This window comes from Centrocercus urophasianus, unplaced genomic scaffold, assembly GCF_019232065.1.
Source record: "Centrocercus urophasianus isolate 14NV4802_14NV808 unplaced genomic scaffold, USGS_Curo_1.0 seq_19, whole genome shotgun sequence".
Lineage (NCBI taxonomy): Eukaryota > Metazoa > Chordata > Aves > Galliformes > Phasianidae > Centrocercus > Centrocercus urophasianus.
Genome location: NW_024884744.1, coordinates 20,576,964 through 20,600,128, shown reverse-complemented (window position 1 = coordinate 20,600,128; position 23,165 = coordinate 20,576,964). Strand labels below are relative to the sequence as shown.

General features: G+C 38.1%; 1 protein-coding gene across 2 annotated transcripts in view; it reads left to right on the top strand.

The window, feature by feature from the left end:
* The window catches only part of STAG1 (stromal antigen 1), a 128,084-nt gene that overhangs the window by 85,387 nt on the left and 19,532 nt on the right, over nt 1–23,165 (top strand). For both annotated transcript variants that reach the window (XM_042820593.1, XM_042820595.1), the window contains exons 15-23: nt 749–852; nt 3,476–3,568; nt 3,690–3,779; nt 3,957–4,160; nt 5,979–6,049; nt 10,861–10,948; nt 12,413–12,493; nt 18,660–18,752; nt 21,418–21,592. In XM_042820593.1, the coding sequence (XP_042676527.1) occupies nt 749–852; nt 3,476–3,568; nt 3,690–3,779; nt 3,957–4,160; nt 5,979–6,049; nt 10,861–10,948; nt 12,413–12,493; nt 18,660–18,752; nt 21,418–21,592 (999 nt within the window). The remainder of the gene's footprint in view (nt 1–748; nt 853–3,475; nt 3,569–3,689; nt 3,780–3,956; nt 4,161–5,978; nt 6,050–10,860; nt 10,949–12,412; nt 12,494–18,659; nt 18,753–21,417; nt 21,593–23,165) is intronic.

Genomic DNA, 23,165 nt, shown 5'->3' with positions numbered 1-23,165 from the left:
AGCTTTTGCAGACAATTTTAAACCCTCTTGAATTATTAAAAGAAAACTAATTGAGTGAATTTTTTCACCATTAATTCTGTATCTCCTTTGTCAGGTAGCCAAGGAGATGGGTGGCAAAGATTTCCTAATGATAATGTCACTAAAGATCTTTATAATATTTCAGGAGTCTTCTCTATAAACCTTCACAGCAGTTAAGGTGTCAGAAATAAGTGTTCTCTCACTGCTTCTTTGCACAGTGCTCCAGTCATCTCTGTGTTTCATCTCAACTTCTGGTATTTCCCCCTTACACTTGTGTACCTTTTATGTATATGGTGATTTCCTTAGGAAAGCAGCTGGCACTTTGGTTCATTTAGGTTTCTATATAGTCTAGTGAGGTTTGGCCATTGAGACATGGTCAAAAGTACTTAATTCTGCGTGATGGTGAGGGTATTTTATAAATGTTCTCCATGCCACTCAGGATTTTTGTAGATCTTTGGTAATAATCCCCTTCATCATTTTTCCAGACTGCCTTTCTCTGTTTCTTAACTTCAGTTCTTAACTTAACTTTTTCTTAACTTCAGTTCTGCCATATTCAACTTGAGGTTGCTGAAAGTGAGCAAGCAAGCCTTGGTTTTATAAACTGAACAAAATGAGATGGTCTCTTTTGTTGTTTCTCCTGTGTTTTACAACTGCATTCACACATTTGTCGTCTTTAAGATTTCTTTCAGAATCATCAAAGCTGATCTTTGTTGTTCATTTTTCTTCATAGCCATGTCTGACCGTCAGGAGAGTGCTCTGATTGAGCTGATGGTGTGTACAATCAGACAGGCTGCTGAAGCACACCCTCCCGTTGGCAGAGGCACTGGCAAAAGAGTAAGTAGGACCATAATGGGTAGCTCAGAACTATTTGTGTTAATGTATTAACATGAAATACTTTTTCTATAAAACCATATTTTGACACTTCTAAGTGAAATTTTTATAATCAGTTTTTTGTATGCACACTTTTAAGGAAAAGTAATGAATATGAACAGACTTGTGTAGTGGGAGATGTCCCTGCCAATAGCAGTGGGGTTGGAATTAAATGATCATAAAGATGCCTTCCAACCGAAACTACTGTATGATTCTATATTCTGTTTATGAAAATGTCTTTTTTTTTTTTTTTTTTTTTTTTTTAATTTGAGTTTTCTTTTGATGAATGGAGCTGACTGCTCTGAGCAGGAGGGGTAGGACTGGCACTTTGCAAGGTTCCTTCCAGCTTGAATACTTCTGGGAATTTATATATCCATTCACTTTGACCTTTTTCCTTGAGTGCCCAGACATTTTTTAAATCTGAAATAATGTTTGTATTCCTATCTAGATACCTTTTTTATTTATTATACAATGACTGGTGGGGCTCTCCATCAGTTGAGTTCCATTCCTAAGGCTACGTATGCTCTTGTAAGCACTTCAGCATAAGGTCAGGGTGATGAATAGGCTTTAATTTTTATTCTCCGTAAATACAGCATTCAATTTCAGCTTCCCAAACATATTTGTCTGATTTTCTTAGTCCTTCTCTTACTTAAGTTAGACTATAATGAAATAAACCATGTGGACTTCTGTTAGGTACCACCACTGGTACTTCTGTTAGGTTTTCTTCCGAATAGTCATAACTAATAAAGAAAGAGATATTTTAGATGAAATCTAGAGACACACTAAGGACACCTTACTGCTAAACTAAAGACAGTTACTTAGCTTCTTAATTTTTATGTACTAGAAGTAGATGAGCTTTGTGTCCTAAAACTGCATCCCAGAGAATTTCCAGGAAGCCATCGATTTCAATGTTTTTTGTACCTTGCTTTATGAAGAATATTCTAAGAAATTCCTGATTTATTAAAACATCTCAGATGAGAGGGCAGTCTACAAAAGCACTTACTCAAATGTACATGTGTATGTAAACATTTGCTGCATTAGTAAAAGCATTAAGCCATTACAGGAGGCAACTAATCTTTAAATTTGGGGACACTTTCACATTTGTATTCTGTCTGTAACACTAAATAATGGTACTGTAAGCTGTCTGTAATTTTCTCTCTCAGATCTACATTTTAGTTGACTTAAATTCAGCAAAATGATTACTCCTAGATTTTTGCTGTCTATAGTTTTACAAAGGTAAAAAAAAAAAACCCTTCACTTTCTGAAGGATGGTCAAAGTAGCATCAAGATCATCCCTAGGGATCCAGCTTAATTAATAGCGCTGCTGAATAGCAATATTAGGTCATCAGAATATGACTGGGTTGTTACAGGGTGAAATCTCAGTTGCTAGCTGCATTTGCTTCTAGCTCATCAGAAGGCAATGCTTTTGCTGGCATGGGTGGTGCTGCTCTGTGAGTTTGTGCAGGAGCTGCAGTTGTTGGTGCGTGTGTCCATCTATCTGCTATGCGCTGTGGGAGTGGTTTCTTACCCTGGTGACAAATCTTTAGGTGTTCCCCTTCATTTCCATGGCTGTTTTGGATGCTTAGCCAGTAGGCTGCCTGTCATCTAAGCATGTTTTGTTTCCAGCTGTTCCTTCTCACATAAAGAGAGGTGCAGGTATGACATTTAGTTTTCCCTACTTTCCACTTAGATCATGAGTTTTGAGATGGTAACTGCAAGTTTCCTTTGACTTGTCAGCAGAGGTTTGTTGTGTTCCCATGATCTCATTAGCATATTTTCTGAACTGAAATGGGATTTTTAATCATGCACTCACACTCTTGTGAAATAGTTTTCACTTTGTCTTTGGCTTGTAACCCTTATTGAGCAGTTTGGCAGCTTGGATAAATGTAAGTCTTTAGATAATGTAAATATTTTATTACTTCTTTTCAAAAGTATTCTTCACGACCACTCTCCTTTTCTGAAGCCAAGAGGCCAGTTCTAAGCTTTTATGAAGCTATGATGATTATTATCTATATGTTCATTGTTTTAAAGTGGTTTTGCTATGATAGTATTTGTAGCCTCAGTGTAAATGTCACTGAAATTTGTAAATGAATTCTGTGAGCTTGGATGCGTGTTCTCACTGAGAATTGCATTCCAGTTTAGAGATGAGGCCGTTAAACTGCTAATGAGAATCACTGTTACAGTGTGGTTTGATTTTGGTTTTCTGAATTATAATTCAGTTTACCCTGAGGTCTTTCATTAACCCGGTATTTAATGTGTGAAAGCTAGAGCTCAGCTTATTTGGAAACAATAGCAAAACTTCCACTGCCTTGGGTTATATTTAAAGTTCAGTTCTAAAACCATGTTGATGTGTAACAGCAGGATGATGCTGGATGATATTTTCCTTTTCAATTATGGTTTCTTAGGATGTGTGATCCTCCCATTTAATCGCTCTGCAGTCCAAATGTTTTTGAATGTCTTTCTTTCCTCTTTTGATTTATTAAAAATTTACTTGCATGAGTTTTTCTTGGAAATATCAACTTCAGAGAAATTAATGAATGTTTTATGCAGATACTGTATTTACTGTAGTTATCTTTGATCGCTGCAGGTCTTGACAGCAAAAGAAAGAAAAACGCAGATAGACGACAGAAATAAATTGACTGAGCATTTCATTATTGCACTTCCTATGTTGCTATCAAAGGTATATTTTTCTACGAAAATAAATTGCTCACTGGTATTTACAACTGACTTTAAACTTTCCTTCTGTGGTGTAGATGTTCATTTTTATTTCACTGTTTTGTTTTGTTTCAATGATGTTCCAGTATTCCGCTGATGCAGAGAAGGTTGCAAATCTCCTGCAAATCCCTCAGTATTTTGATCTGGAAATCTATAGCACTGGCAGAATGGAAAAGGTATAGTAGTACACTGAGCAACAATGCTGGCTGCTTTCAAGTGTCTGGTCCCTGTTGTTGTACAGTACAGTGCCTTCATTTGGCATATTATAATATAACCTGGTGTATTTGACTTTTTTTTTTTTTGAGATTTATTGTTTGACAAGGTAAGAGCTGAACTTCTTTTCTGTTCTACAGCATCTGGATGCCTTACTGAAACAAATAAAGTTTGTTGTGGAAAAGCATGTGGAATCGGATGTTCTTGAAGCCTGCAGCAAAACCTACAGCATACTCTGTAGTGAAGAATATACAATCCAGAACAGAGTTGACATAGCACACAGCCAACTTATTGATGAATTTGTGGATCGATTCAACCATTCTGTAGAGGATCTGCTGCAGGAGGTTTGTTTCCTTAAAATGAATTCAGTTAGACTACCTAAAACAAACTATGATAGACTGCAGAAAAACATTATTACTAAGTCATGAAATTATCCATGTGAAGAGGGAATGCAGCAGCAATTCTGTCATAATTATTTGGAGCCCTTTCTCCATGTAGAAAATCCCCATGACAAGCATTAAGTCTGGTGCTGTAAAAATAAAACAAAGACTCTGGGACAATCCTGCTTCATTCTGAAAATTTAGTGTATGATTTAAACAATTCACACGTGAAATGAATTTGATGAAAGCTGAGGAAAAAATGCAAAGAAAAGTACATTTACACTAGTGCTTGGGGTAATTCCAGTAGTCCCAGATGGATTTGCTGACCACAGAATGAAAATTGGATCATGTCTTGAATGGAAGAGAGGGTTTAGTCAAATATTTATCATGGCATATTGAAACAGCTCTGGAAAGAAGGCATTAAAGATACAAAACTGAAACCTGGAGGTACCTGGGATTTGCTTACAAGATATGATGCACAAGACAGAATGCATTGAATAAGGACCGAAATCTTATTTATTTTTTCTTGTTTTATGTAAATTTAACTTCGTGTAGCACCACTTAATTTGTTGTAATTCTCTTGATTTTTAAAAGCAACTTAGGGTCTGCACTTCTGCACTTCATAAATCGTGCGTCGTGGCAGATGCACTTGGGATGTACTTTTATAGAAAGTTAAGCTACAGGCTCTGATTTAGAGCTGTGTATTAAATAAACCAAATGTTTTTCTGTCTTTAAGTCATACAGCACGTGCATACTGGCTGATCGTTAAAGAGTAAATCAAAACAGTAAATTTTTATTTGCAGAGTAAATAAAAATAAAAATATATGTACGACACTGAGAAAGATGTGAAGACAAAAATGAGAGTAATCGAGAGAGAAAAAATCTTTGGCCTGTGTGTTATTCTCTACCGAATGATTCATTTCAGAATACTTGATGTTAGTTAAGTTTATTTCCTCATTTCAGAGAGATTTATTTATTTGCAAATTTGTATGCTTGTATTCAAACAAGTACAATGTTTTATGGCTTCCCACTGGGTTGATCATGAGAAACATTGACTGGCACTTGCATCTAAAAGCTGGGAGATGATTTAATTGTTGGCCTATATCTGGAAAGCAATTGATTGATCAAAACAAAATGGAGAAGAATAGCTCTAAGTGGATTTACTTTCAGAAAATTGCTGGAAAAATTAAGTTTCAGAAGCACCTTAATTCCACTTGATTTTCTATTTAACATTGGAATAATGATATTTTAAAATGTCAACCTTAAACACAAATAACAGAAGAAAAAACCTTCCACCCCGTGCTGAATGCATGTTGTTCTATGCAGCATGGTTGTCACGCAGTACAGTGAGCAGCAATGAAGGATAAGAAAACAAAGGAATTTTCCCACTGCTCACTTGAAAATACTTGCTGTTGACATCTGCAGACAAACACTTGGCTGGGTTCTCGTGGCACATTCTTTAGCTTGCGGTTAAACTGCAGTTCATTCCTTTCTGTAAAGTAGGTTTTTTATCTTGGAAATGGTTTCTATTACTGGAAAATACTTGCTTGAGTGTTAATGTTGTAATACTGCTACGTACTTTTGGATGATCTTGCTGATTTTCTAATGTTATGCAGTAGTTATTTAAATATTACTATAGAATGGAGATAAAATTCATTGTAAAATTTGGACCCTGTTTTGTGGTCAACACAAAACCTAAAAGAAATCTGTTTCCTTCCCTTTCAGTAATGCTCTCTCAGTTGGTTTGCTGAACTGCCTTCATGGATTTTCTTTCATTTTCAGGGAGAAGAAGCTGATGATGACGACATATACAACGTGCTCTCCACACTGAAGAGATTAACCTCTTTTCACAAGTATGTGTCTTCTCCCTTGAAAATTTATGGTCACTTCAACGAGTATCAGTTGAGATATGGTGCTAAGAAATGAGAACGCTTACTGTCTAAAATAAGAAACAGGGTTTGTGAATAACTGGTGGCCCTTCTCAGTGCCATCCGAACCGCTCTTGGATTCATCAGTGTTATTGGTTAGTTAATGACTATTTTACAGATTTAATTTGCAAATGGCATAGCCTCCTTTGCACTAAATGAGTGTTTTACTACAGAAGTCATACTCTCCTGCATGACTTACGAAGTTTTAACTGTGAGTTGTAGTGCAGGGTGAATGAGACCGCTGAACCAGCCAGCATCTTCCCAGGGTTCTGCTGCTCTCAGACATATTGGCACCCTAATGACTTGTAGAGAAACCTGGAAAACTTGACTTCAGTTGTCTGGATTTTGCTGTATAGCAACAAAGACCTAATCTTCCCCATGTTACCAGCTATAGGAAGTAGTTGCTTCTGGTCAGCATGTAGGAAAACTTTGTGTGCAGATGACTGAGAGCCAGACGTAATTTCTTCCTTATCACAGTGTAAGAGAGCATCTTGCTTCTGCCACATCTTTTACACTTGTGTATTTGGATTTGCAGTTCTGGTTCTCTTTCCTTTCTGTGCTTAGTATTCAGCTGTCCTGAATCCTGTATTGAATCCTGTATTGTATGAGATGATTCAGAAATATCTGCTCTTAGTTTCCATTCAACAGGAGTCCTACAGTGATCATTAAATCGTTACTAATTTCTATAGTGCAGCAGGCTGATGTGCAAATTAGGTTTTTGGTCTCCCTGGTAACACAGCGGAGCCACTTCTGCCATCCCTGAGAGGTCTGGTGAAAGCTGTAGTTCACACTGAAGAAAACAACACAAATCTTAAGCTTTTTGTCAAAGCTTCAGTTATGAGGCTAAGATCTTTAATTCAGAACTTGCATTGAGTTTTCTCACCTTTATAGCTCTTGCCTGATACTGTCGTTATCCATCATCAGCTAACAACTGATGCCTTTCATGTCTTGTAAAACTGCACTGATAAAGCAAAACATTTGCTGAGGATTTGAATAGAAACAAGTCCCTCTCTTCTTCCAGTGAGAGAAATGTACCTTTTGTTTCTTTCATCGTTGCTGCTTCTTCATATCCTGGGAGGAAGAAACCCAGCAAGTGGGAAAAACCATGACAGGGATTATCAGAAAAGCTTTCCAGACCAAAAAAAGCTTCTGTACCAAGATTTCCCAAGTCTGAGTTAATCCTCTTTCTTAGAGGGTCACTTTATTGTGCATTTTCACGTAGGAATGAATAAGCTTAAAAAGCTTAGAAGATCAGAGATGTTCAGTAGATCATACTTGCTGCCCAATTTTCTTCCCCTTAAACTAACACAAATCAAGTTTGTTAGTGAAGTTAATTACAGTACTAGAAATCATCTGCATGCTGGAACAGTGAAACATGCAATGGGAGATGGATGTTCTGGGAAGGCTGGAAAGCTACTTGATGAAAGGCTTGCAGCATGCTTTTTACTTGATAGTTTTCCATCTAGGAAGGATATTAGCATTTCAGTACAAATAAAGTTCGTCATTACAATGTTCCCTTTCAAGTTTTCAAAATGGAATAATAAACTTTTGAAGATTTCTGAATAGGACACACAGGGTAAATATCTAAGTCTCTTTTCTTTGCCAGGGTCTCACTGATGTTCAAGGCATTTCTTTCTGTGCTTTCATGTGTAAGGACACAATCTTCCCATTCCAACTCTGGCTTAATTCAGCTGAGCTTTCACACTTCATACGTGAGTGCTGTAGCAATTTTTATATCAACATTTGTTACTGAATTGCTCCAGGTAATTCCACACAAGATACATGAAACTGAGACATCAGCTCCATTCCTCTGGGTGTGCTCTTTTCATGCTGTCCTGTGTATAGAACACTGGTTCACATTTAGACATAAGGATTGTGGGTATCACTGCCCAGTACTCCTCAAATATAATACAGAATTTGATTCCTTCCTGCCCCATGCGGACTTAATAAAATATGCCAGGCAATGACTATAGTAACTTTCCTGTAGTTGAACTATATGTCATATCAGACTCCTTCAGACTACATTATTCAGAATTTCATTATCTCTAGAAAGAGAAGAAATGATTGATTTCTTAATTCTCAGTTAGAGAAGTTAGACTGCATCTTGCAGAGCTGTTGTTAACCCAAGGTATTGCTGCTTTAGCTTTGTGCTGCTCTAAGAAGAGTGAGGTCTGAGGGTGGACAGATCACATTACCTAACAGGAATTTTTGTAGGCTGTTTCTTTCCACACTTTCGGAAACACTGTGGAAATGATTCCTTCACTTCATCTGACTACTTTTCTACTCACTTCATCTACTACTTTCTAGTAGAAATATGCCCCAGTAGGCAGTGCTATCATAGAGATGGAAAGAAACCTCCTTCCAGGTGTTGGCCCTTGCTTTCTGTACTACACAAAGATGAAGGTAGAGAAAAAGCTGTGTCATATGACTTTTCATTCTTGGAGTCTCTATGTTGCACGGTCTGAACCTCTGTGAAGGATGGGGTTGTGTCCACTGTATCTTCTTTGCTATAGTTTTAATTTCTGAATAGTTCAAAACAGAGAAAAATGAATTAGAATATACCTAAATTTAATGTGGAAGCTTTTCTCAAAGGAAGTTTGCAGTGATAATCTCTATTAGCTAGTACTTTTCAGCTTTGGAAGCTGGAAAGCTCCTCCAGAGGACAGTTGTAAGGCCAGGCTCTGAGCAAACAGCTGAGGTGCCCCCAGCAGTCAAGGCAATGAGGGGTGCTTGCTGCCACCAGTCCCTGACATGAAGGGCTCTGCAATAGAAAGGCAGACACGGCACCAGTTTTTCTTTCATGTTCTCTGTAGAATAATTTATTCAGATACCTGCCTCTGCAGACCAGATTTTACTGCTTTAATTACAATATTGTAATTAAGGAGGTACCTCTCCACTTTACAAGCAGCCTTGTGAGTTGCTGAAGCAGAATTGTTGTGCTTAATATCACTAGTAAGAGGCAGTTCCCCGACAGTCTATGATTTGTCCATAAAACATTTTGTTTCCTTACTTCCAAGACACTCCAAAATCTAGGTGGGGAGTATATTTTCGCTCTTTCATTTTTTCTGGGGGAAGGTGCTGTTTTGCTCTGTTTCAGGTTTTCCTTTTATTTTCCTTCTACTCGTGGATCTTAAGTAGAAATTAAGATGCACCTTGGCTTAATGGCACAACTCTAGAGTGTGTACTGGGTGCACTTCATTTATTCTCAGTTGAAAGACATAAGTGTTAGGATTTCAGTGGAACTTTTTATCAGAGAGATTTTCTGTGTTGTGGGATCAACACAGTCCAGACTGGGAAAGGATTTCATGCTTGGGTTCTCAGCAGGATCTTAAAGCTCCTGGTTCAGCCTCTGTTCATCTCAGAACCAGGGAAATATTCTTTCTCACTGAGCAGGGTAGTTAATTATTTAAACAAAGTCAGGCAGCTCCAACACAGGGCAAAAGCAGAGGATAGGGAAAGTGAGCATATCTTACTGATCGAAGTACTGGGATGAAAGGGAGACAGATGGATGAGGCTGCTTTATCTACTTTAGACTTGCTGGTTCAGTCAGAGCATCCCTTCTTCAAGGTGAGTTATCAACCCTCTTTGAAAGGGTTGATAACTGCAGGACAAGGGGAAATGGTTTTAAGATGAGGGAGGGGAGATTTAGGTTGGATGTCACGGGGAAATTCTTTACAGAGAGAGGGGTGAGGTGCTGGAACAGCTGCCCAGAGAGGCTGTGGATGCCCCGTCCATCCCTGGAGGTGTTCAAGGCCAGGTTGGATGGGGCCCTGGGCAGCCTGGGCTGCTATGAAATGTGGAGGTTGGTGGCCCTGCGTGTGGCAGGGGGTTGGTGATTCATGATCCTTGAGGTTCCTTCCAACCCTGGCCATTCTGTGATTCTGTATTTTAATAATCAAGTTGTCTTTTTATTATTTTGAGGGGATTGCATTTTATAAACATTTTACAGATGGTTTCAAATTTTCTGTTTCTCTCTTACTGCAAAATCTAAATCTGTTGTGAAAAATAATTCTTCAGGTTACTGTATGTTTCTTTTAGTATTTCTCAGTTTTTTACTGTGAACCTACAACACCAGCTGCTGAGGTGTGTAAGACTAAAACTTCTGTTGCTAATCTCATCTGTATTTCTCTTCCCAGCAAATCAGGTTGGTACAACTGAAATATGAAACGCTGAATGGAAGGAATGGTTAACACGACCTCAGTCTTGTTTACATGTATATTGCTCTTGGTTTGGATATTTCAGGATGTTCAGTATTTAGTGATAACGTATGCAGTTATTTGCCAAATGATAAGACAGAAGATTATGTAGCTATTGTGCAATTAGTCATTCAGTTTGGCCACAGTTTGTGCTGCCATGCCAGAGAAGTGCCTTCTGAAATCCTGTCAATGTTTAGAACACAACAGGAAAAATGACTTAGAGGGCAACACTGAGAAGGAGCCTACAGCTACTCTTAAGTAACATTTAAAGCTGCATGGTTTGCATCAAGTTTATCTCCTACCAACAGAAATCCAATGTGGCAAACATTTTCTTTACCTCTCTCATCTAAAAGCCTAACTTCTGGTTTTAACATGGTGTGAACTAATTGTGCAGCTGCCTCGTCAGCATGCTGTATTGTCTCTGCTTTGCAAAAATACCAGACTGCTCGCTGAGCTCCCAGGTCAGACTATATTGCTGCTGCAAGGTGGAGTTTCGAGGAACACAACTAATCTCTCTCTCTTTATTATGTCTTGTTCTAGTGCTCATGATCTCACAAAATGGGATCTGTTCAGTAACTGCTACAGATTACTAAGAACTGGAATTGAACATGGAGCTATGCCAGAACAGGTACCGCTAGCAACACCTACACTGCATCGTCTGGGGACTCAGTGTTTACAGGAGTTTTGTAATGGAGATAGGCGTCAGTTATTTAGGAAAGTCATGGGGCCTTAAATGAAGTTTTTCTTGTAGTTAAACATTTTTCAGGAGGAAGAAAATCTGATCTTGTTTCTTTTTTACTCAGTGTGATTTTGAGCTACTTGCTTCACCTTTCTCATTTTAAAGCAAGGAGTAACTCGTGTCCTGTGACAAGCACTGCGTAAATCATGATTTTTACACAGGAACCCATCATTGGTAAACCTTGGCTGTGATTCAAACTATTGCAATCTTTGTGCACTGAAGGTAAGATGAGTGCTTATGAAAACTGGAAAAACACTCAGCAAGGATGTTGGCCAACCTTTCCAGTGAGGTTCTTTCAGTAGATATGATCTGGATGACTGTTTTCTAAGCGTTCTTAATAAAGGGACCACTGAGCACAGGGACATTCCAGATTCTCTTAGAATGCTGTTTCAGCTTAAACTGCAGACTGCCTGCTGTAGTATTTAAGCTATATTCTCATTTCTTTTGGAAGCCAGCTGTTAGTTAGAAAGAAAATCATGCAACTCTGATCTGTTTTTAGAAGCCTTTTTTAGAAAGGAAGTGTTGGGAGGTCTGAGGCTTTTCTCACAGCCAGGTTTGGTGAAAGTAGATGGAGCCATAATAGAGACTGACTTCTGTATCCCAACTTATTGCCACATCCCAGATTACTTCTCTGAGGTTTTAGGAAAAAGATTCTGAAACCTTAACTCTCCTCAGTATGAAAGTATGGTCTTTCCTCAGACCCCTAGAAGTTTGCTGAATAGGAATACTTTGGCCCCTTTAGTAATATCCTTCAGAAAAGTAATTTGTGAAGCAGCTAAGGGCTGTTAGTTGATTTGCTGTGCACAGAAGCACAAACCATTCAAAGTACCTCCTGAACCTGCTGAAAAGGTTTTGGAATTTTAGCACCTATTACTGAAAATTTAAGAAATTTTACTGAAATTTTAAGAAGACATTGATGCTTTTGTGGGCATCACAAACACATGTCCTGTGTTGTCCATGATTATTTTCTCCTCTTTTTTTAATTGGACTACATGCTCTAGACTGGATTATTCATGCAGTAAGATTTAGAGGTATTTCAACGAATGTTTTTGAACTGGGGTATGCAGGCATTGGGTTGTACTTCTGTTGTGCTGTTGTTACACCCATTATTGTGCTCTAATGCATGATTTTCTCTTCTGCTTTGTTTCCCAGCTGACCACAGTAAATTTTCCGTTCATAATGTGTAATGTTTCTTATTGCACTAAGCTGAATAAGGAAAATGATGTCCACAGAAACAGAAAATACTTCCTTAGAGCTGCTCTTTTTTTTTTTGTCCCCGAAATATGCTATGTGTTTTATATACAGTTTGTTGTTTGCAGCATGCTTAAACTCTTTGTGTTGCCTGTGTTACAGATAGTTGTTCAGGCACTGCAGTGTTCGCATTACTCTATTCTCTGGCAGCTGGTGAAAATCACTGAAGGTTCCCCTTCCAAAGTAAGTAGAGAATTGATCACATGAATTTTGCTGAAACAGAACTTACCTTTAACAGGCACTAGATCTGATGCAACTCCACACAGTGTACAGTCATTTTATGCCACTGTGAAGCTGGTAGAAGATGTTTGCATTTTGACTTGCTTAGTATTTTAAGATGTATTTAGTAACATACATATTTCTGAATAAACTGTATGAATAGCAGAAGCTTGTCTTTATCAGTACTTGATACTAGTTGACTTTTATATTTTTATTGCTGAATGTATTTAATTTGAATGTAAGAGTTAGTATGAGCAGATAAGTAAAATTAACAATGCTTATCTAATAATTGCAAGCAATACCAGTGGTTTGTACATCACATACAGCTTAATATTTATGTACGTTTACCTTGTTTAGCCTTTAGGTGCATCTTTCATGTTGCTAAATATAGGGTTTCTAGCAGTGACAGTTACTAATGAAAAGCAAATGCATGCAGGTGTAATGCAGTAAAGACAATATTATGCGTAATTTGATCATTATATTTAGTATTTTCAGAACCTTTCCATAGCAATTTCTCAGTTAGAGGCCACTATCTGATCTTTTAGGACATTTTCAGAAGTTACACACCAAATTGAAGTATGAAATCTATAGTAATAGGTGTTATTTTCCTGCCCACAGCAGAAACAAGTTAAAGAGAAATCCACAAGCCTGATGTTTGAAACATATTTTTTTCTATGTTTTTTTTCTATCAAACATTTAATTGTCATTTGTTGACGGTGAAAATAAATCCAGATGCAGTTTATCTGTCCATTAAGTCATTATGAGATCATTTTGCCCGTGGCTGCTTGGCATGATTTAGGCTTATGAGTTAGCAGACATTAAAGGGAATCACTTTGGAAGTAAGATGTATGGGAAGACAAAGACTTCAATAGGAAACACATTAGAATGAGGGATGGTGTGTTTCATTAGCATTTTTTAGTTATCTAGTCTGTTAACATTTCTGACACAGTATTTTAATGTGCAGGTCCATTCAGCTTTCTAGTCATACTTTGCTATAGCTGCAATAATCTAAGGACACATAAAGGTGATGCTTTGTAGGCTGAAGCAGTATCTTTAGAAGACCAGTGATAATAGCTGTAAAAATTAGAAAGGATGTATGTAAGCCCTTCAAGTTTGAAATAACAGAAGATCACAGTACAAAGTGGGAACATTTTCATGGTTTCTGTATGGATAGGGATCGTGTAAGTTGTCTCTAAAAGAAAAGAGGAGGGTCACTGATACCTGCTAGGAGGGTGGGAGCAAGGGAAGGAAAGGTGACAGGACAGCTATTAGGAAGGAAGAGAAGGCAGAGATGAAAAGGCTAGTGGAGAGAAACCTGTAATTGTTGGGAAAATGAGAAATTCACGATAGGCTATAAAACTAATCTGTCTAAGTCCTTCTTTGTTTTGTACCCAACAGTTTTATGAATTTTTATTACAAGGCTCATGTTTAGAAGACTTTGTTGTTGTTGTTGTTGTTGTTGTTGTTGTTGTTGTTGTTGAGATTTCTCTTGAGCATCCAGACTGAGAGATCGGAGGTAGGGATTGATTTATAAGAAATGTTCATCCATGACTAGCTGGATCATTTGTGTCAACTCATACTTACAAATACTAGTTAGTCTGTTGCTCTTTCAAAGCGAGTTATTGGAGCAGAGCTCAAAATTGAAAATAATTTTGTTAATTATTTTGTTCCAGGGTCAGGCTGTACATGGATGGGGGGGGGCATTGAGCAACCTGGTCTAGTTGGAGGTGTCCCTGCCTCTAGTGGGAGGTGTCGGGGGATTGGAACTAGATGATCTTTAAGGTCCCTTCCAACCCAAACCATTCTGTGATTCTGTGACAACCCAGGGAGATACAGCTGAGAACAGAATCTTTTGTAGGATGAAGTCGTTATTTATCTGGTATTCAGATGGTTCTTCCAGACACGCAGTCTCTCTCCCAAAAGGAATGTCCTGTTTTGATCACTGTGATGGGCACTGTGCCTAAGCCTACGGCACGCTGCCTTCTGAGGGACGTTCTGTGTTACAGCTGCTGGGCATGTTTTGGATTCTGGCTGGCTACACGAGGCTAGGTGTGCTAGTCTGTAGGCTTTGTATGTGTGGCAGGGAAAACCTCATAACTCTTGTAATCTAAATCAAATTAGGATTGTGGTAGCTTATTGATTCATTAAAGACACATAATTAACATGCGGTCAATTAAAATCGTCTCCAGGATCAGTATAACCAATACAGCAGGTAAACAACACTACCACAACACTGGACACTCGAGAAATGCTTCTGAACACAGAAATAGTCCTTCTGTAACTATTTGCAATTGATTTTAATCCCCTCCCCAACACATGCACTTGTTTAGACATGTACAGTCGCTCCCATAGAAAGAGGGAGGTACAAGTCCACTGCCTTTCTTCTGAGAGCTTGAGATCCTCTACTTAAGCATGGCCCCTGTTGGACAAGAGGGTTCTCCAGCTTCATGTGTATCCATGCCACTTGCTGCAGTCTGTTAAACATTCACGTGCCATGCAAAGCATCTGCAGAGTCATATATGCGTGCTGGAGGTGTGAGTCCTTTGTGTTGCATCCCAGGCTGAGTGAGATTCCTTCAGCTGAGTGCAGGCTGCTCAAGGCTGCTGGCAGGGAGGTTGCACAACCAGCCTGGGAGCACGGTGAGAGGGAGAAGGAATGACATCTATTGAAATCAGTCACATCCATTGGGATCGTTGTGGTGTCTAAAATCTTACAGGAAACATTGATGAGTAAAAGGAAGGTTGCAGTGGGTGAGGATGACAGGCACAAAGCTTGAAGCATCCTCAGCCCAGTACTCCAATCACTGGCCTTGCCCTTGTGGAGCTCACAGGAGGCTGAGGCCATGACTGGGTGCTGTTGCTAAGCAGAGCAGTGCTCTTTGTGGTAGGCAGCATGGCACAGAGGAGAAGAGATTTATACTGTGTTGTTTGCAGGAAGTTCGTGATGTCCTAGAGAAAAACTATTCTTCAGCTGAAAAGGGGCCTTAAGGTGGTTTCAAAGGAAAATCAGTTGAAAATGTGTAGATCTTGGGAAACAAGTGCTGGGAAGTATTAGGTTATACAGCTGTTTTTTCCATCTAGATTTCTGCATGCATTCAACAAACCAGGTGCCTGGGACCATTGAGTTGTGCACTGTACATATATGTAGAGAAAAAGAAATATCTGCAGAAGAATAGCATCCAGAGTCTTACAACAGTTTAAAAAAAAAAAAAAAAAAAAAAAAAAAAGCAAGAATAGAACAAGCATTCAGAGGTAAGTCAAAAGTGAAAGAGTTCTGAATGAGCTGCAGCCAGACCAGAGAAATGCAGAGCTATTGCTAAGTGATTAGTAGGCAGATGAATTAGTAGAGAGGATTTTAAAAGGATTTAAAGAAGAGCATAGTGACTTGGAGGCTTTTCATATTACTGTGAGCACAAAGAAAGAAAGCACAAAATGCTGAAATGTCAGTGGGTGCAAAAGGTTGGGTTGTGTTCTGCAGAGGAGCTGAATGCTAACTGCTCTTGAACATATTAAAGTTTGTTAAAGAGTTGGATTTGGAAGAGGTAAGTTAATGCTTCACAGAAGTAGCTTAGAGGAAAGAAAATAAGAATAAAAACAATAACTAGCAAAACTACAGCATTTGTCATTGACTTCAATGGTGGGAAAAAACCTTCAATTTTAGGCTAGAAAATAACTGAACAATTTTAGATAAGTCTTGCAAACAGTTGTTCAGTTACAGTTGGTGGCAAAATCAGTTCAAGGCGTAGTTTTTAGTGGCTCATTCTCGATCCAAGTACTGGTTACATTTTAAGGTATTAGTTGTATAGCTCAAGAGTGAGTTATTTTTATCATGCACCTCTTCAGTAATCCAGTGTGACTTCATGATTTTAGCCTAGCAACCAAAAGGACAGTACATATCTTATGCCAGCTTTTCTACTGAAGCCAGCATCTCTTGTAATCACACCTCAAGAACCTTGGCTGTGTGCCTTAGAATGGTAAAAGACTTGAAAATATAATTTGTTTTCTTCCCTACCATTTTCTGTTTAAAAAAAACAAATCAACAACCACATTATCACTCTACAGCAGTCTGGGGATTTCTCCAATTTTAGAAAGTTCCAGATGGCTTTGTTGCACTGTTCAGCAAGGCTTTCTTTTGATGTCTGTACTTTTGAAATGGAATGTTTATTGAGCTATCAAGAGAGGGTAATAAATAGTGTATGCTAGGTGTTACTCAGACTTCGACAGAAAGAAAAATGGGAGACATTCAATTTCTAAATTTTTTTTTGGTAGGTTTCAGTTTCTCTTTTCAATCATTAGCATTTAAATGGAAGGTATTATGTTAGAAAGTAGTTGCTGTAGAAAGAAATGAAAGTGATTGTAATACTTAAAAGTATAAGCCAGATGATCACATCCCAGCAAATTGATAAGCGTGCTGTCAGTGCTAGGTAAACTCCTGGGATGGCCGATGGAAAGCATTCAGTAGAAGGCTGAACAAATATGGCCAACAAAAAAGACTAGATGGATCAAATAAACTTGAGGAAGTTGCATTTTTGACTGTTGAAGACACTATTTTGTAATACCAATTTCTGTAAGGCATTGGTATCACATTGCAGTGCAGCTGAATGTGTGTTTTTAATGTAATTCATGTTCAGTAGCTAAGAAGTAGTTAATATATTAGATGAAAACTGAAATTGGGAAATCATCCCGATGTAATAGCTTCAGAGGCAGCCAAATAGAAGGCATGCTTTGGAACAAGAAGGCTGATGACTAGAGATTTGTCACTTAGAAGAGACCAGAGGTACCTTGTAGGTCATGTAATGGTAGTGTAATGCAGTTGCAGAAAGGGATCTTCGCCTATATTAAGAGAGAAAAATGATTAGTAGTGAAAAGGTGCTGTAGCTTGTAGATCTTTAGAGACTAGATCAGAAAATCGCTCTTACTCTATTGAAAACCAAGAGGTTCAGAGATCTAGGAACCTGTGGGCTGCTTAGGTGTGTTTGCATACCTGCCTTCTGTTGTGAATTCAGTACAGAAAGAACATACGGACCACAAAAAGGCTTTTCAGTCAACAAGGAATAATCAGATCTTGCGATAGGATGCAATAAAAGAAGCTAAAACTAGAAATGAGACACATGGACTGAAGAGAAAGTGAAATCTAAAGTCAGAATTTTGGCAGGGAAAATGCTGCAGTACATGGGATCTTTAGATTTTGTTTGGATGTTCTGTAGGACATGTCTTCTATCTGAAAGCTGATACAGGGAGATACCAAAATGTCAGCAGTAGTGACAGGCCAGCAGTCTCAGTGAGAATTAATGGCTGTAATTTAGATCCCTTCTTTACATGAAATCTCTGTGAAAGCAGGGAGGTAAAAGATCTTTGAAGCAGCTGCAGATACACGTCAGAAATGCTGCCAGACAGGTGGCAGACAGGGCAGGAGCTTTGCTGTCACTGAGCAATGCAGAGGTAGCAGAATCTGTGAGTCGGTGCTGACAAAGCTGGTCCTCTTTGACAGAACTTGAGGCTAATGTAAGTCCTGATGGTTTGTGGTTCCTGTTTTCCTCTCTGTGTTGAATTTGCTCCTAATGTGAACAGAGTAACTATTTAAATAGGTGCCAAGTTATGTGTATTTTCATATTTATTTTTTCTACTCACAGATCCTCCTTTCTCTAGATCAACAAACCTCCTTTCTTCTTCCCCATGTCATTAAATTTCTGCCATGTGCCTTCACATTTCCCATGTCTGCAGGCAGTTAGGATAGCGTTCTTGTTGAATTTGAGATTGCTCATTGGTGGTTTTGTTCATGTTGATTTATCTACATACAGAATGACTTTTAAACCACCAGGTGGGCCGACCTCGATGTATTGATCTTTTTCTTCTAAAACATTTATAATTTACATCCAGTATAAAATACATACAATAAGATAATTGTAACCCAGAGATATATTGTTTTATTATGAGTATTTATTGCAGGGAAACCTTGTGCCATTCCTCTGAAGACTAATGACTTGTTTTACTATGCATGCATTTACATGGCCTCTGTTTTACCAGCTCATGGGATTGAACGTGTGAAATTATCACCGTCTTCTTATGCTTTTTTCTTAGCAACCTTTTATTAATACTTACATATCATCCCTTTTTAATATTTATTCTAGGAGGACTTGCTGGTATTGAGGAAAACTGTGAAATCCTTTCTGGCTGTCTGCCAGCAGTGTCTATCAAATGTCAACACCCCAGTTAAAGAACAGGTAAAGGAAGTGTCTGTCACGTGCTCTTACTGAAGTGTGAATGCTGACAACTGTAGTAAAACTCAAGATGACACTGCAACAAACTTAGAAGGCACAGATGGTTTTCCTTCAAGTAAAACTGACCCAACACTCAGTGAAAAGAACTATTGAAATCACCTTCAAAGTACGGCTAATACCAAACTCATTTCAGATGTCACAATAGATGCTTAGGCCCACGTTCAGCTGTCTTAACTGTAGGTATCTAACTGAACCACCTAAAATTAAAGTCCACTCCTTTTCTTAACTGGTGTATTAGCAGATGTAAGCAGGCACTTTTAGAGGGTGATTCAGACCTCAGATTGGCTCAGTCTGTGTATATTTCTGGATTTTTTTTTTCCCCCTTGCATTGAGTATTGGGGAATCTAGAGCAACTGCCTTCCTACACAAGTCAAATGCCTGATGTTAGATTGGGGAAAAAAGTCTAAGCTTAATATTTAATTATTCTGTCATCCTAATAATTCCATTAAATGTTGCAGTAAATGCTAACTATTGTGTCTCTGTTTCCCATGGTGGCTAGTAGGAGAAAATAGAGGCCTCTAGCAGTACAGGTCATTCTTATGTATGCTTTCTAGCAGGAAAGAATGTTAAATAATTTTTACAAAAATACTTGGAATTACACTACAGATTTAATTGCACACTATGCAAGAACAGTTACTTGACAAGTAGTTATGTCTCCTTGGTAAATCATAGTAAAATATCCAGCTGCATAGTGTCTTCAGTAAATAAATAGCAGGAGGAGGATTTCTTTAGATTTCCAAGAATGTAGAAATTATAGCATAGGTTGCTGTGCTTCTCCAGAAAGCTGTTTGCAGTCATAATTGTGTGCATCTGTCGGCATGGGCATGAGAGCACACGTATGCCAAAGGTACACATACAAAACATGATAAGAGCAAGGTACCCTTTTTTTTTTTTATGGCTCAAGTAGTTATTCAGTTATCTGTGTTCAATTTGTGGAAAGCCACGCGTGCGTGGATTGGGGAGCTTTTGTTATGTGTGTTTAGAAATTGTAGTAAAAGAAATGAAATCCAAGCACTCACTGCAATAATTTGCAGTGTCTGCAAGAAACAGTAGCTGGTTTTTGCTCAGATTTTAACATTTGCTGATTTATATCAGGTCTGTTGACATCTTTTAGTTGTCTGAAATTGCTTTTCTATATCAGCACTTCCATGATTTTGCCAAGACCAATTAAATGGCATGCAGGTACTTGTGTTTTTTAAAAGATAACACTTTTTAACAGACACTGGGTTTTGTTTTTTGTTTCTGAAAGATAGCTCTGTTTGGCTTCTATACTGTCTTCTGCAAGTTGATAGAAATATTAAAGGCTCAGAGACCTTCCTACTTATGTAATTTTACAGGACTCTGAGGTGTCACTGTCTTCCAGTAGATTAACTTCAGTAATTATTTTTAGTACTCTGAATGGTTACTCTTGACATAGAACATATTAACACTGGATAATGTGAAAATAGCGTCTAGCTTCATGAAAATATCAACCATTGTAGCATAAACTCGCTCTAATATTGTTTCTGCATCAACAAATTGTAAATGATTACCATTCCTGCATTGGTTTTGTTCTTCATATATTTTAAAATGTTTTAGTTCTCTTATTCTGTCGTGTTTTGTTTTCTCTTCATTGATAATATCAGCTTTTCTTAGAAGTTCCTTTTCAGTTTTGCACTGTTCTATGGAAGCTTTCAAGGCTCCGACCAACCAGAAATAGAGAGGGCGAGAGTCCCAGTCAGAGTAGATTGGACTTGAGACTCCAGAGATCCCTTCCACCCATCTCATCTATGATGCTTTTAATTTTCTTTTTTAAAAAGTCTGTTCCTGCAAGTGCAGGAACTCTTCCTCAATTTTACTGATTTTTTTTGAGAGTTCTTCATGTTACGTTTTCTCTCCTGTATGTTTGCTCCTTAATCTGTGTGTTCTTCTCAGCAAAGATCGATTGCATCTTAAAGGAGAGAAGAAAGTGTAAAGTTTAGATACAGAAGTGGAACATCCCACATTTTTTTTAGGCTGAGAGAAATAAGTCTCTGACCAGGCATGTCTGCAATACATCATCATCTGAACCTGTGCTGTCTTTATCTTGGTTAGAAGAAAAAGAAAAACACTCTCAGTGCATAATTTTTTCTTTTTAGAGGTATTTTTCTTTTTTAGAGGTGAACATTAGGATTAGCAGCAGACAAGTCGTGACTGGAATGAATCCTAAATTTCCAGGTACTGTAGAGAAAAATCCCAAATACTGGCACCTGTGTCCATTTCTAAGCAGGTCGTAGTTTTCTTTAACTGTTTATCAAAAGAGGTGTTTTGGTGTTTTTTTTTTTTTTTCTTCAATGCAGTCCTTGGAGTAGAAAGAGATTTACAGTTCTTCCCACAGAGAAGAAATGGAAACTTAGTCTGGTTCATCCTGGACATGGAACATCAGTAAACAGAGTTCCCTACATAGGAATAAGAGACGTAGTATTTTAAAACTAAGGGAACCCCTAGTGAACAGTCCTCACAGCACAGAAACATGCATAACTCAGCTTAGTTAAAGGAGGTAAAGGAGAGAATATCTACAGGTTAGATAAATGGTATTTGGGTTTTTACTTAAGCTTCTTACTCTTCTTATATCTCTTTTGCCTTTCAGGCCTTCATGCTGCTCTGTGATCTCTTGATGATTTTTAGTCACCAGCTGATGACTGGAGGGCGTGAAGGTCTTCAGCCATTGGTGTTTAATCCAGACTCAGGCCTCCAGTCAGAACTTCTCAGTTTTGTGATGGACCATGTCTTCATTGACCAAGATGATGAAAACCAGAGCATGGGTACGTTTAGCTTTCAGGTTTTCTACTTAGCTTTTTTTCCATCACAGCTGAAGAAGAAAGAGGAAAACAGAATTGTCAGATCAGTTTACTCAAAAATGTTTTCAAAATTATTCCTTCCTTGGTTTTAGGAAGACAAGGGCTAAGTGTGCATGTGAAGCATTCAGTGCTGTGTGTCTTAAAAAGTAGTTACAAAGTTCACTTCATGAGACCTGGTGACTTCAGAAGCCCTGGGAGCAGCCTGTAAACAACATGCTGTTAATCTGTATGAAACTGTTGTTCTTTTTTTTTTTTTAATCTTTTTATTTTCAAAATACTGATGTTTTCAAAATAAATTCGGGATTTCAAAACAAAATCAGGTTTCTTGATTTGAAAGTCGTTGGAGAAGCATTGTGTGTGCTTGCTTGTGTTCTTGTTATTTCTTAGGCATCCTTGTGTGGCCGTGCTTCGAGAGGCAGTAGGTCAGGCATCTCTGCTTCCTCAGAAGGATGATGAGATTGTTTGCTTTCAGTCAAGGCAGGACAGATTTGTCACTGAGATCTGTTTTTAAAGAACTCATTGCCACTACTGTGCATTACAGATGCCTAAATACATACACAGGGGCACCCAATTTCTGAATCCTAAGCAGCTTTGGACAGGAGAAGGAATACCAGAGTCCAAAAAAAAAAAAAAAGAATATGAAACACCTGCTGAATGCATACTGTAGTGCTTTTTTGGCACATTTTCTGAATTTTCATTGAACTCAGTTACTTGTAAGTTTGCATGGCATGTGGGTGCTGGTTTTGATCTTTTCAGGCAGTAGTGTATAGAAGTAAGGTCTCAGAGAATTTGTTCTTGCTTTTGAGCACTTTCAGTCTTCTAGCTCACTAGCTCCCCACTAGCTTGCATCTTTTTGAGCATTTCTTTATGGATTACAGTAGCCAGAAAAGAATGCATTTTGAAACACAACTTCACCAGAAGTACACAGTGTTAATTGTACTTTGTGAGCAAAATGATCACAATAATAAATAAAGGGCATATTTTAAGAGGACAGTGTTTATTTTTCTCCTGAGCTCTGTCAGTGCTTTTTCACATCCTGTAATTGGACTGGGAAGACAGCAAAAAGGTGAATGAAGATTTTTGTGTGTAATCTGCCTCCCCAAATACTACTTTTAATTCCATGAAGTCAGTCTGACAATTTACAGCTTTTGGTATTCAGAATGTATTATAACTACAAAAAGAAATGAAGAAAAATGAGAGGATGCTTCAGTTCTAAGGATTAAGGTGTACATACAGTCAACTCCACTGCTTGTAAAAGGTCTCCTACTATAAAATACATCATTTATACACAGTGGCTTTGTGGAGAATACAGTAAGAGTGAAGCAAGAGAGTCTCAGAGAGGCTGTGTCCCTTCTGGCCCCTACACAGATCTGTTTTAATTCAAGCTGGTCAGGACATTCCCCTTAAAAAAAAAAAAAAAAAAGCTCTCTACTAAACAAATGGTATTTGCTATTATCACAGTTGTTGTAGCTGATTGCATTTCTTCTGTAAATTGTGTAATACAATTTTTTACTGTGTGATAATGTGTTTCATATTT